This window comes from Podarcis erhardii (genome assembly GCF_964252035.2).
Source record: "Podarcis erhardii genome assembly, chromosome: 8".
Taxonomy (NCBI): domain Eukaryota; kingdom Metazoa; phylum Chordata; class Lepidosauria; order Squamata; family Lacertidae; genus Podarcis; species Podarcis erhardii.
The window spans coordinates 82,255,385-82,270,038 of NC_138499.1; the positions used below are offsets into that span (position 1 = coordinate 82,255,385).

At 40.4% G+C, this 14,654-nt stretch overlaps 1 protein-coding gene and 1 long non-coding RNA gene across 26 annotated transcripts in view; one reads left to right on the top strand and one right to left on the bottom strand.

The window, feature by feature from the left end:
- The window catches only part of MAJIN (membrane anchored junction protein), a 267,643-nt gene that overhangs the window by 252,361 nt on the left and 628 nt on the right, over positions 1 to 14,654 (top strand). For 24 of the 25 annotated variants that reach the window (XM_081872830.1, XM_081872829.1, XM_081872810.1 and 21 more), the window contains 7 exons: positions 535 to 610; positions 2,857 to 2,982; positions 4,046 to 4,077; positions 5,436 to 5,545; positions 9,084 to 9,183; positions 11,823 to 11,898; positions 13,611 to 13,743. In XM_081872830.1, the coding sequence (XP_081728956.1) occupies positions 535 to 610; positions 2,857 to 2,982; positions 4,046 to 4,077; positions 5,436 to 5,545; positions 9,084 to 9,183; positions 11,823 to 11,898; positions 13,611 to 13,743 (653 nt within the window). The other variant, XM_081872826.1, reaches the window with a different exon arrangement.
- LOC309347994 lies at positions 110 to 10,070 on the bottom strand. Its single transcript, XR_014159116.1, has 2 exons — positions 9,864 to 10,070; positions 110 to 369 (listed from the first exon to the last, which is right to left on the bottom strand). It is a non-coding gene; the product is annotated as an uncharacterized lncRNA (long non-coding RNA).

Here is a 14,654-nt window from a genome sequence, read left to right on the forward strand (position 1 = left end):
ATTTCTGACTGACTTATGGTTCCCTACTGAACTCTTGAAATCCTCCACCACCCCTTTTACCTGGAAGTCCTTGTAAAGCCAAGTCTGCAGTATGCCGATCCTACAATAATTTCTTTTAATTATTGTCTTCTTTTTATTAAGCAGTGTATAATGGGCTCAGTGTGTTACTTATGCAGAGTACAGAGATGAAACTGGGAGCATAGAGATGAAACTGATGCATCAAACTTTTTTTTATCCTTTTGCTTGAGCAGAAGATGTAATAAAGTCAACTGCAGAGGAACCTGTGCTTGTGCAGATGTTGTTGGACTCCCAGCTTCCATCAGCTTCAGCCAGCATGGGATAATGGGAGTTGTTGTAGTTCAGCAACACCTGGAAGGTTGAGGATAAGTATCAGGAGATCTAGAAGTTAGCTTGATAAAACATAATAACAACCTTATCACAAGAACTCTGGCTAGTCCAGTCTTTTACACTGTGTTTAATATCAGAAATTTCTAAGCACTAATAAAGTAACAGAATTTCCTTCAATTCTTCCAGGATGCTATTCGAGTAATACTTGGAAACCTTAATGATCTATGCCCATTTACTACTGAGCACTTGATAATATTTCCATGTATCCTTTTATCAGTGTAAGTTGTCTAAGGAACACGTGTTGACGGTGGGGGTGGTTATAAATCTGTTAATAAAAATAAATAATCACGAGGCTAATCTGGAAAAGGATTTTACACAACCCGTCTGACTTATGTAACAAAGAAGAGTCTTACTTCACAAAATCACAAGAGATTATTGGTGGTAGGCTGCCATTGAATGTGTAGGCAGTGAAATAGACACACATGTGCTTATCAGGGATAGGGATGAAGAAGTGTGCACTAGATACTTTCTGATGGGGAACAGGGACAAGCAGTTGGAAGCCAGGAAGCATTTGAATTAGAACAATGTGCATTTGTACTAGGACGTGAACGAATGTGTGCACTAATAAGCTGGTAATCAGACAAAAGGGAAACAAGAATAAACAACAACATTAAGAAGGGGCATTAAAGGGGCATCTAAATGGGAAGGCTTGATAATCAAGCGCAAGCTGGTGAGAATTGCAGGTGAGGAAAAAGGTTAAACTCGTGCAAGCTGGATATAATTTTGACTGGAAGTAAGAATGCTGCATTTTGAAAAGATAGAAAGCATACTTCTGCTACAATATGAGGTATGCATTTTGAAAATCCTGCTGAATTCCATAAGTATTTTTGAGCAAATCTCCCAAACATGCAACATCATTTTTTCAGTAAAGTGAAAATACTTGTGCAAATAATCACAGACATTTTGCACATTATTTGCCGATGGTTATTTACTGCAGTAATATGTCAGTTTCCTACATAATATCCAGGTAGTAAATTTCTGTTTATGAAGCAGTCTCCACCCAGCCATCAGTCAGTTGCCTAAAAAAATGCCTATTCTCCTTTTTGCCCCTCTAAGCTTTCTCCTATCTGTACCAAAGAATGGCATCTTTGCTCAGAATCACCTTTTCACAATCTGTTGCTTTGTTGTTTTTCTGTCTCCTGAGACAGACAGATGCCAGCTAACTTACAACTTATATAGCCCTTAGATCAAGAATTTGCAACTGGCAGCCCTGGATCAAAAGCAGTTCCCAGAAGTGTGCTATTTGTCCCCCACCTCCCTTTCCAAGCAGAGACAAAAGGAGTGGTGTGGAGACAACAGTGGTTTTAAACATGGGATTTACTGACCTTCAGCGAGTGGCAGTTTAGAGTTTTAATACTTCAGTCCTCACCCCAGCTTCTTTTCAAAGCTTGCTACAAAGTACATAGAGCCTTAGCTTATTAAGCTTGATTTTTTAAGTCTGATTTTTTAAAAAATTGAAGAGTGAGATAAGATATTCATGAGATATGCAGATTCAGTAGATTTATTTTGTTATCCTTAAATTTACATATTATCTCTGCTTGAGTGTAGAAAATATTTGGTCTGCAAGTTGTGGTGCTATATCTGTTATCATGCTGCAATACAGTGGTACCTTGGGTTACAAACACTTCAGGTTACAGACTCCGCTAATCCAGAAGTAGTACCTCGGGTTAAGAACTTTGCCCCAGGATGAAAACAGAAATTGCGCGCTGGCGGCATGGCGGCAGCGGGAGGCCCCATTAGCTAAAGTGGTACCTCAGGTTAAGAATAGTTTCAGGTTAAGAACGGACCTCCAAAGCGAATTAAGTTCTTAACCCGAGGTACCACTGTACAGCATTGTATTCATAAAGCTTTTTGTGTAAAGCTCCACGGTGCTTCCAGTTCTGCACTCAGATACATTAGTGTTTTCTCTTTTCCCTACTAGTTTCTGCACATAATGCTAGGCCGAAGGATAGTTCAACATGGATGAGCAACTGTACAGGTGTACAGTGAGAAAATCATGGCTGTTTGCTCCTGCCACCACCACACTATCTAGAGCTAAGCTATTTTTTGGCTTAACCTTAGGTCTCAGCCCAGCCTCATGGTTTGTTTCTCTCAAAACAATCCACGGGCAGTAATGTAAAAACAAACATTGGATGCAGTGCATTTGTCTGGAGCAAGACAAACCATGAAACTGGGTTCAGATGTAACCTTAAGCCCAAACCATGGCTTAACTCTGGGTAGTGCAGTGACTGTAGGACCAGGAAAGAGCGAAGTGATGACAATTTTCTCACCACACACTAGGATGCTTACTTGTTCACACTAAGCATGTGGCTATCAGTGGTAGGCAGTAGCATTCCATTCCTGTCTTCCCTGCAGCCAAACTGAACCAGGAATGACACCACAATTTTTGCAACCTTCATTTTACTCCAGTCTGCTGCTGAACTGTTGAGCCTTAACTGTACCGATCAGATTTAAACCAATGGGAAAAAGTGTCAGACTTGAGATTCATGCGTGGTGATACGTTTCTTGTTCCTTATCCTTATGTCTGCACTGTCTATGTAGAATTAAATCTATTGAAGCATGGTGCATTGTGGGGTAAGTTCCGAAGTTCAAGAAGGAATGTTTGAAGCATAGCTGTCAACTTACAGATTTGAAAATAAGGGACCAGCAGCCTTGAAAATAAGGGACCAGGAACCAAAATAAGGGACCTGCAGCCTCACCTGTTCCAGGCACTCCAGTCTTCCTGTCCTCCTGCAGTCTGGTCAAACTCATGCTGGTAGCTTCGAGAACACTGTCCAACCAACTTTGTAACCAGAGGTTCAACTGAATAGAATCTGAATCACATGTACCACAAGGCCTATGCAGCCTCAACTTAAGATGGCTCCCCGGCCTGGCTTTGCACTGCAAAGTTTGCAGGAGCACGTGCAACAAAATGGCATCCAGCATTCAAAAACCTCCTCAGCTTGCATTAACTAGCCACACACAAGGCATGCAAGCTCCACCCCCTAGTCATTCTTAGACTTCTTATTGGGTGAGCAACACAGCCAAGCAACACAGTTGGAGCCTCCCTCCTCCCTGGCTGGCAGGGAGAGAGGGAGAGGAGCTGCTTCCTTTGAAATTTAAGGGACATCATTTAAGGGACATTTAAGGGACATCCATCAATAAGGGACAGCAGCGGGACATGGCCCTGGAATAAGGAACTGTCCCTTCAAATAAGGGACACTTGACAGCTATGGTTTGAAGTCTAAAGACATATAACCTGACATAATTGCCACAAAAAAAACAATTGATTTTGGCTGCAGAATTTCCCTATTTTCCCATAGTGCAGAGGTTGGGATAGTCCCTGACCCTCCTGATGTTGCAGTTTATAGGCCTATAAAAACTCTTGATTATCCATGGGTCTGCAAAAATAGATCCAAATCCATTGGCTATGGAGTGTTCACTTTCTCTAGGCATGTGTGTATCAGTCACCTTTTTAATGATAGTAGGGTTAAGATGTTTGAGAGGTTTATCTTTCCTTTTCCTGGAAATTTGCTGTTACACTTTTTGCAAATGTGCAGTTCCATGTACTGGAATGTGTTATATTTTAAGTCTGCCAGTAAATAAGTTACCAATTTGGATTGGCCTATCTTTTATGAAGTATGTTGCATATTTTCAGGTAAAGCAGGATGTAGGGAGGCCTGTAACTCTGTGAGTATTTTCTTTGAAATTTCAGACAGTAAGATGGGGAAAAGTAGAGGGGGATTTATTATGACAGAGTAATACTTTTAAGTTTAAAAAAATGGGGTGGGAGAACAGAACTGCTTCAGCATGTGCCTAAACTTGTATTTGTAGCCACTGCTAGTCCTACTCAGAGTAGATCTATGGAAATAAATAGATATGACAAACATAGTTCCATAGTTCCAGTACTCTGCATAGAACTTAGTTGGATATAACTTTTCATTTGCATGATTTATATGCTTAAAAGAAACCAGATAAAGTAAATTTTGTTGCATATTGGTGCCTTAGGCTGTAATCCTTTATGCTTATCTGAGAGAGCAAGACCATTGACCTCTATGGCTCCTACTTCTGAATAGACATGCATAAGTTTGCACTGTTGCTGTGGGTTCTGCAGTTCAGCACCCAATAACTCATAACTCCAGTGACTTCAATAGGCATTGTTCCTTAGACATACGTGAAATTAGTACAGTGGTACCTCGGGTTACAAACTCCGCTAACCCGGAAGTAGTACCTTGGGTTGAGAACTTTGCCCCAGGATAAGAACGGAAAATGCGTGCTGGCGGCACGGCAGCAGTGGGAGGCCCCATTAGTGAAAGCACGCCTCAGGTTAAGAACAGTTTCGGGTTAAGAACAGACCTCCGGAACAAATTAAGTTCATAACTCAAAGTACCACTGTACAGGAAAAGGAGTGATTCTAATGTAATGGCCCCATGTGAGCACTTCTGAAAAACTGTTTCCATGTGACCCTGGGGGGTGACCCTATCTAGCATTTCCACAGGGACCCTGAAATTCTAGTGCAGTTGCTTTCATATAGATATGTCACTGGGTTATCCAAAATCATGCGGTTAAATCACTGGTGAACATGCCTTTCACATGAAACGTTGTTATATAGTAGCACTTCCTATGGGATCCACAACAACTGAATTGCACAACAATTGAATTGAGTGCAGCCACACATTTACCTGGGAATATGGCCTATTGAGCACAGTGTTGGGGAAACGTTTATTCTATCAAAGTCCACACTGGGGTTGTGGGGAGATGAGGGTGGAGAGAGCCATGTGGCATAGAAGTATTCGTATATTTTTGCTAAAGGACACATTTATTAATACATAAACAACAATAAAGTGCAAATATGTGTTTTCAAATGCATTTTTTGCAGTGTTAGCTTTCTTGAGATGCTATTCCTAAGTTTAAACAAAAAGAAGCAAATGTGTGTATGTTATATGTTAATACATCTTTTTGCAAGTCTTGTAATAGTGAATAAAATTTATGTTTTTAAATGAATAAATACCGGTAAATGAGTTTGACAATCTGATGCATCCTAAAAGGACAACAGTGGAAGTGACCAAAGAGATAAAGGGGACACAGAAAGAACCATTAAGTGGAGAAGACTTGAAGACACAGTAGAAATTTCACATCCACGGATATCCAGGGGCAGGTCAGTGACGATCTTCCCTCCTAAACCCAGCATGAATTCCTTGTTCTTACCTTTAAAATGCTTGATGGCACTTCTTAAATGTTATGCTAAATAGTGTCACTTATTTGACAACATTTTTAAAAAGTCGTCATAAGTACGCACACTTATAAGCATTTACGATTCAGAGGGAAAGTTATAGATAGGTAGCCGTGTTGGTCTGCCATAGTCAAAACAAAATAAAAAAATTCCTTCCAGTAGCACCTTAAAGACCAACTAAGTTAGTTCTAGGTATGAGCTTTCGTGTGCATGCACACTTCTTCAGATACACTGAAACAGAAGTCACCAGACCCTTCTAAATAGTGGGAAGGTGGGGAGGGGTATTACTCAGAAGGGTGGTGGGAATGGGTGATTGGCAGATAGCTGTGATGAGCCTGTTGACGACTCTTAACGACTGCAATAGGTCTCCCAGGAAAAAGCAAGGGGTGAGAAGGTGAAAAATGGCTTTGTCATGTATAATGAGATAAGAATCCAATGTCTTTGTTAAGACCAGGTCTCTCCATGGTTTTAAGTTTGGTAATAAGTTGCAATTCAGCAGCTTCTCTTTCCAGTCTATTTCTGAAATTCCTTTGTAATAGAACAGCTACTTTGAGATCTTGTATAGAATGTCCTGGGAGATTGAAATGTTCTCCTACTGGTTTCTCTGTCTTGTGATTCCTGATGTCCGATTTATGTCCGTTTATTCTTTGGCGTAAGGTCTGGCCTGTTTGTCCAATATAGAGAGCTGAAGGACACTGTTGGCATTTGATGGCATACACAATGTTAGACGATGAGCAATTAAGCTAATAATAATAATAATAATAATAATAATAATAATAATAATAATAATAATAATTTATTATTTATACCCCGCCCATCTGGCTGGGTTTCCCCAGCCACTCTGGGCAGCTTCCAACAAAATATTAAAATACAGTAGTCTGTTAAACATTAAAAGTTTCCCTAAACAGGGCTGCCCTCAGATGTCTTCTAAAAGTCTGGTAGTTGTTTTTCTCTTTGACATCTGGTGGGAGGGCGTTCCACAGGATGGGTGCCACTACCGAGAAGGCCCTCTTCCTGGTTCCCTGTAACTTGGCTTCTCGCAGCGAGGGAACCGCCAGAAGGCCCTCGGTACTGGACCTCAGTGTCCGGGCAGAATGATGGGAGTGGAGATGCTCATTCAGGTATCCTTCACATTCGGACATCAGGAATCACAAGACAGAGAAACCAGTAGGAGAACATTTCAATCTCCCAGGACATTCTATACAAGATCTCAAAGTAGCTGTTCTATTACAAAGGAATTTCAGAAATAGACTGGAAAGAGAAGCTGCTGAATTGCAACTTATTACCAAACTTAAAACCATGGAGAGACCTGGTCTTAACAAAGACATTGGATTCTTATCTCATTATACATGACAAAGCCATTTTTCACCTTCTCACCCCTTGCTTTTTCCTGGGAGACCTATTGCAGTCGTTAAGAGTCGTCAACAGGCTCATCACAGCTATCTGCCAATTACCCATTCCCACCACCCTTCTGAGTAATACCCCTCCCCACCTTCCCACTATTTAGAAGGGTCTGGTGACTTCTGTTTCAGTGTATCTGAAGAAGTATGCATGCACACGAAAGCTCATACCTAGAACTAACTTAGTTGGTCTTTAAGGTGCTACTGGAAGGAATTTTTTTATTTTGTTTTGACAGAGGGAAAGTGTTGCACATAAATATAGATTCATTTGCTCTGGTTCAGAGAGGGATAGGGTATGAGTCTTGCTTCGTTTCCTGGTAAGGTGAAATGGTGATGTCAGTATCTCCTGGTGGCGATTTCACCTGAAAGCTGAATACTCAATGTGGTAAGAGCAGGTATTTCCAAGCTATAGAAACTGTGAAAACTCAACTTTGCCCTGCTGTGATAAATATCAACAGGTCAACTACAGTATTCAAAAGTGTTACATAATTGCTAAGAGTTATTATGATTACCAGATGGAGAACACAGCAAGTATTCACCATGAAACAGATGCAGTATAAACATAGAATTGCCTTGCAAAAACATAGCATGCAACCATTCCTAGGAGGAAATGGGTAGGATGGAATTCCACAATAGAGGAGAGGCTTGGGTTCCTTGTAAAAAGTACTGTTTGTTAAGTGGCTGTTTAAAGAAAGCACCTCAAAAACTGCAATCAATAATTCTTATTTTGTTGCTGCCACAGACCTCAGGCAGTTCACATATGATGCTAAATCAAAATTTGGCACTGCAAAAATGAGCCACAGCAAGCCTTGGGCTTGCTCAGCCAGTGTGGTGTAGTGGTTAAAGTGTTGGACTAGGACCTAGGAGACCACTCAGCCATGAAGCTCACTGGGTGACCTCAGGCCAGTCACTGCCTCTCAGACTAACCTACATCACAGGGGTGTGGGGATTAAATGAGGAGTGGGGAGAACAATGCACTCCACCTTGAGTTCCTTGGAGTAAATAGTGGGATATAAATGCAATTAAATAAAAAAAAACTTTTAAAATGTTTCCTCCTCCCTTCCCATTTCACACACAAGAGGGGCATCTGAAGCATCTGCCTACATTTGGTGTACTGTAATTTGGAGAACTCTGATTAGTCTAAATTCTAGCTAGCTCAAAACAAGCCAGATCAAGCTGTGTTTTTCTTATCCTGGTTTGCTTGCTAACCAGAGTTTAATCTAAAGGGGAGTTCCCCAAGATTGAATGCAATAGGGAACACTTTTCAGATTAAAAGTTTAGGCAGATGGTTCCAGTCTCTTCTTCTGGTGTGTACTAGGATTTCAAAGGACAGCAGAAGCACTCAAGTCAGAAACTCTTAGAGGTTTATACAGGTAATGCTAAACTGTGTGGTTTTTTTGGGGGGGGGAACCTTACACCCACCAACACGCCCATTGAGAGCCACTTTCCCTTCAGGGGCATCCGTCAGTGGCTGCATGCTGGTGGTGGGCCATGGGCTGTGTTGTTTTAGGGTTTGATATGAACTGGCTCACAATGTTTACATGCATTGCCTTCCCATCAAAATATTCAAAACAGTTTCCCAGCTAAACATATAATAGTAATTTAGTTGAAATATGTAAAATTACATTAAAAATCAAGAAATGCAGCTAATGAAATCAAATAAAGATCTGCAATAAAATGTTAATTCATCACAAATCAGACTGAAACATTGAAAAATGGAAGTTAAAGTGATTTAAAAAGGACTCAGAAATAACACCTCTTTAAAAAAACATTAAATTAAATTGTTATGTAACAAAATGATTGCTTTGCAGTGTATGAAACAGATCCATATATACATTGTACAATAAAACTGCTTTAAAAAATGTTTTTGAAAATGAACAGTTGGCACTTAGAAGTTCATCTTTATTTAACTATCATACATATGAGAAAAAAATATCCTAAAAGTTTTCCTGCTTAATGTTGGCAAAATACTCAATTTATAAAAAGTTGTTCCAAATGGATGTTTAGTCTTTTCCGTTGTTGCAGAATACAAATGAGATACATATTTTATTTTTACTTTGCAGAAATGTGACTAAAAATACAACCTGTATTCATGACACAGCCAAGCTAGAAGTTGGCTTTGAAAACGAGAGACTTCGGCAAGACACAGTTCATCCAACTCTGGTATCAAATATATTTTATTTATTTTTTACATTAGTTCTAGATTGAATCTGTTGACATGACTATGTGCAGGAGCATTACCTTGCACCAGAAGCTTTGATAGCAAATATTGCAACACGTCATTGATTCCAACCATGGTTTTAGCATGGCATACATGAGGAAGAAAGAAGCCTGGTGGAGTAGCAATGCAGAGTAGGGAAATTGTGGGCAGGAAAAAAGTTAAATACTCTCCTCAAAGTCCACACATCCCAGTTTGAAAATACAAAGCGACTTACACATATTTGCATGGAAGGGTAGTTAGGTTCTTAATTACATAGCACCAAATTTCTAGTTTGAAGGCACAAATGAGTGTGAGCTGGATCAAGTACTAACCCTCTGACAAAGAAACTTCACATAACTTGTTTTCCATGCATTTGTAACTGATTGTATTTTTGTGAGGATATGAAATATATTTCCTTCTTCCCCTTTTCTCGTGCTTCCCATCTTTAATGTTATATATATTGATTTGTTTAATTGGTATCCCACCATTCCATCACCAAATTGTGAACAAAATATGAAGTAAGAAGCATAAAAGCAGGGCAACTAAAGCATTTCAATAAAACCACTTTGTCAATTGTACCATCTTTACAATGGCCATAAGTAGCCAGCTTATGGGTGATATGCCTGTCTGAATAAAAACATACTTGTCTTCTGGTGGAAGGTCATCAAAAACAAGGCTAGCTGGGTCTCTCTAAGCAAGGTGTTCCAGAATCTGGGAGCAGCCACCAAGAAAGTCTATTGATTTCTTGTGCTCCAGATGTTGGCTGGACATGCCCTGACATGACGTTGCTGACCATAAAAACCTTGGCAGGAGTGCATGGGAGACAACTGTCTTTTAGATAATTGGATCTCAAATACCGGTAATAAAGGACTTTGTAGATCATAACAAGCATGTTGAATTTTGCCCATAAATGGACCAATAGCCCATGAAGTCCCTCTAACTAGCAGTACCCTGATCAATACTGTGACTGCAGCATTCTGAATCAGGCTGAAGTTTCTGAACACAATGGCAGCTCCATGTAGAGAATGTTACAGTAGTCAAAATTAGATGTAACCCCCCCCCAAAGCATAAGTCTGTGGACAGGGGCACTTTTATTTAAATCTTTATGAAGTGTGCAGTGGCGTAGCGTGGGTTGTCAGCACCCGGGGCAAGGCAAGCAATTTGCGCCCCCTAACCCGTGGATTTGCGCCCCCTACCCCTACCCCTACCCCTAACCCCCAGATGTTGCGCCCGGTGCGGCCGGCCCCCCCTGCATCCCGCATGCTACGCCACTGGAAGTGTGCTATGTCCATTGGTGCTCTAGATGATGATACATTATTTAAAGTTGGGATGTATATTTCCGCGAGTTATTGAGGAATTCAAATTGTATCTTGAGCTGAAAGTTTACAAACAGAAAACAGAAAATCTTGTTCTAGAAGAGCAATGATGCTGGTCTTAGATTAGAATGATTTGCACTTTGAGTCTTAGTATCGACTTTTCAGACTAAACTGATCATAAATTCAGTATAAGCTTCATAGACTACATGTGCCTATGTCCTCTTGCCCCAAACTTATCTTGGTTTATCTCCTATCTTATCACCCTGTTAATCCCACTCTTCCTCTGAGGAACTCTAGGTAGGGTAAATGGGTTTCTTCCCGTTCAGTTTAAGGTAAAGGTAAAGGTACCCCTGCCCGTACGGGCCAGTCTTGACAGACTCTGGGGTTGTGTGCCCATCTCACTCAAGAGGCCGGGGGCCAGCGCTGTCCGGAGACACTTCCGGGTCACGTGGCCAGCGTGACATCGCTGCTCTGGCGAGCCAGAGCCGCACACGGAAACGCCGTTTACCTTCCCGCTAGTAAGCGGTCCCTATTTATCTACTTGCACCCGAGGGTGCTTTCGAACTGCTAGGTTGGCAGGCGCTGGGACCGAGCAGCGGGAGCGCACCCCGCCACGGGGATTCGAACTGCCGACCTTTCAATCGGCAAGCCCTAGGCGCTGAGGCTTTTACCCACAGCGCCACCCGCGTCCTCCCGTTCAGTTTAATCCCTTCCAAATGCTCAAATCCCACACCCGGATAATTACTCTGTCCTTTTATACTTCTGCTTACCTCTGCTCTCAAGATCTTTTGCTATTTTGCAGCTGTCTCTCCCCCTTACAGTCGTCACTATTTTCTCTTGACTACATATTAATGTCTAGTGCAGTGTAACATTGATAAATCCATGGGGAAAGGCTGTGAAATCTCACCCCAACCTGCATCCCTTCTCTCATGTGAAATCTCCTCATCCATTCTCCATGGCCTTCATTGTGGTTAGCTAATAAATGTTTGTGTAAAATGCAGACTAGAGGGGAGAAAGTTAATTTCACATCCATATTATAGATAGAGATTATAAAATGAATTGGTATAAATTTAGGACATTTATAGATTATGCTAAGTAGTTTTAAAATGGATGATGAATGAATCTAGCAGTCCTGATGCTTTGATTATGCATTTGTTCTTAACTGAAACTATTGTTTCTCACCATAATATGTGACATAAGGTGGGTTGTAAATATGTTAAATAAATATTAAGGGGAAAGGAAAAAAATATCTAAATTATTTTCGCTCCTCTCCCCCCCCCCCCCAGAATCAGCCAGAAGAAATTGCGTGTCAATATTGTGGCTCTGCCACTGTTAACAATGATTATGAAAATAAGCGGTTGTGTAAGTATGAAATTATTACTGTAAAGGTGTGAGCCTATGAAGAGGAATTCACTTGGAAGCTTGGGTTCAAATCATGATATGAAGGAATTGGGCCTTAGACAAAGGCATCTAGCTTGGAGGTGGACAGATAAATGTGGATATCAGCGTAATAAGAAAAGGATTTGAATGCCAGAGAGAAAGGCAGGAAAGCAGGACTGTATGAGGAGTGTATGAGAGAAAGTGAGATTCAGCTCAAGGGAAAGAGGATCATGTTTTAATCTACTTCATTTTATTATTTTGCTCCATTGGGAAATATACTGGTTTTCTGTAACTTTTTCCTGTAATATCTTTTCCTTAAAACTTTAATATTTTTTTCTGTTCCAGTAATTTAGTTATTTTTTTCATAAGCCCATGTAGTCTCAATTTATTGTAAAGACACTTGCACCTGGAAGCCATAGGTTGCTGTACCTTGAGAAGCTTCAGATAAACCCCAAAGAAGTGTTGAAGCTGACTGAAAAAGGGAAGTAGTAAGCTCAGATGCAGTGGGACTTAGGGGGCATGGCAAGTAGCCATTACATGTGACAGTCATTGAGCTGGTCCCCATTGGTTGTCCTTGGTTGCGTAGAAATCACATCAAGACTTACAGAACAAGATATAGTATAAAAGGGGGGGGGGGAGGGTATGACAGCTGGTGTAGTGTAGCAGTTATAGTACCGGGCTTGGACTGGGAACACCATGATTAAAAATCTCAGCTCACTTGGCCTTGAGCAACTGTTATGTACTGAGTTGAATAGGATCCAAACTGCAGCAGTCTGATTGGTCCTAGAACAATAGGATCCAAAATGCAGCAGTCTGATTGGTCCTAGAACAATAGGATTCAGAATGCAGCAGTCTGATTGGTCCTAGAACAATGCAGCAGTATGATTGGTTGGCAGGAACCATCCAATCATGCTCCAGATAGAAGTGAATCCACAACCTGATTGGCTTACATTAGAATTCCGGAATTAGCCAATCATGTGCAGCCCATTGTGTAAATAATGTATATAAAGCAGATACTGTGAGGGGACATTCATTCATTCCTCCTCACCACTATGAGCTGAATAAAGAGCATGAAATCACTTTGCGACTCTGAGTATATTTCAGCAACTCACCTTAAAATTGTGTGGTGAAGATCATATCTTGACCTTCCTTGAGTTAAGACAGCAAACAACTGTGACAACTATAAACTGCCTCAGGTTTTCACCAAACTGGTGAAGATTTTTCATGTTATTTATCTCTTGAAATTATTTATGCTCCACTCTTCAGTGTTTCTATTTTCAGAACAGCTTACAACAAATGACAATACATAATTAAAATGAGACCACATTCCAGTTCACCTAATAAAAAGATCGGAAGGATTAAAAATAGCAGAACAGTAAAACAAATTTTAGAAGAGATTGAAACCCAATTCAAATGATGAAAAGGCGAGAGTAAAAAAAATATTTTTTGCCTGGCACTGGAAAGACTAGAAAGTGTTGCACAGATGTGGTACTGCACCAAAAAAGCCTTATTTCCTATTACCAACTCCAAAAATCTTTCATGTAGGAAAACATGAGAGATTCAAACTACAAGGTGGTGTACATTAGCAATACATTAGCAATACATCAACACTGTTGATTTTATACTTTCTGAATTGAATTCAGAGTAATTGTTCTCTTTCCCCCATATAATTTGTAATTTTTCTTTGCACATAGGGGAATCTGCAGCATATGTCAGGACAAAAAATACAGAGAACACCCCGCAGAAAGGACAAGTTGCAACTGTACAAAAGAGAGCAGAGGAAAATGTGGAGTTAAAAGCTAAAGGCTTTTTAGAGTTATTGACAAGGTAATGTAATAACATTAAAGCATCTAGACTTCCTAGCAGGAGCCAGTATAGTATTCACACTGGCTCCAGTAAGGGATTTATGTTAGAGATTAATTTGATCCCTAAAACCTACTGAGGCTATTAATGTAATGACATGTGTTTTGCATGTGTATGATGATGTCTGAAGTTTTGTATTCAGGAGCACAGGAAGCAAATAATCTTTTTTATTTGTGTATTGTTTTTTCTAAAGCCTTTCCCCATGTAATTCTAATAAATCTGTAACAAGAATACATTGGGAGGGCAGAACTGTGGGTGAAGAGACCCACAAACACGTCAATTTTGACAGGATAATAACCACACATACATTCTTTGAAAAAGGGGGGTCATTGAGCTGAAAAGTTTCGGGACAATTAAAAAAAATGAATACCTGGAACAAGTCTTCCTGGAGACAGCTTACTTCCTCCCTTACCTTAGTTAGTTTTCAATGTCATATTCTTAGATAGTCTACCATGTTATTTGCCTTGTTATTTTTATTGTAAAAGTGAGCTTAAAAATGGTTATTTTCTGATGCTAATTCCTCAAAAATTATGTTTTAAAAACCCCTAAAATGTACTGTTGAGGGTTTCAAAAGATATATATACATACCAGTGAGACTTCATGCTCCCCAAACGACGTAGCATGGCAGTTAATTTAATTCTTGTATATTAGGGATAAGCGATTGTGTGCTGTTAGCATAGTGTGTGTGGGGGGGGATCTCCCATGTTTCTGGAGTGGTGCAATGTTGTCTGTCTGCGTGCATGTTGTGGAGAGATGAGAGTGGGGTCAGTGATGTGACTTGATAAGCACAGCTTTGAAAGGAATGCAGCACAAATGTTCTAGTGTGTCAGAAGGGTTCATCCAGACTTCCTCTTCTCCCGCCGCTTTCCCCCAGG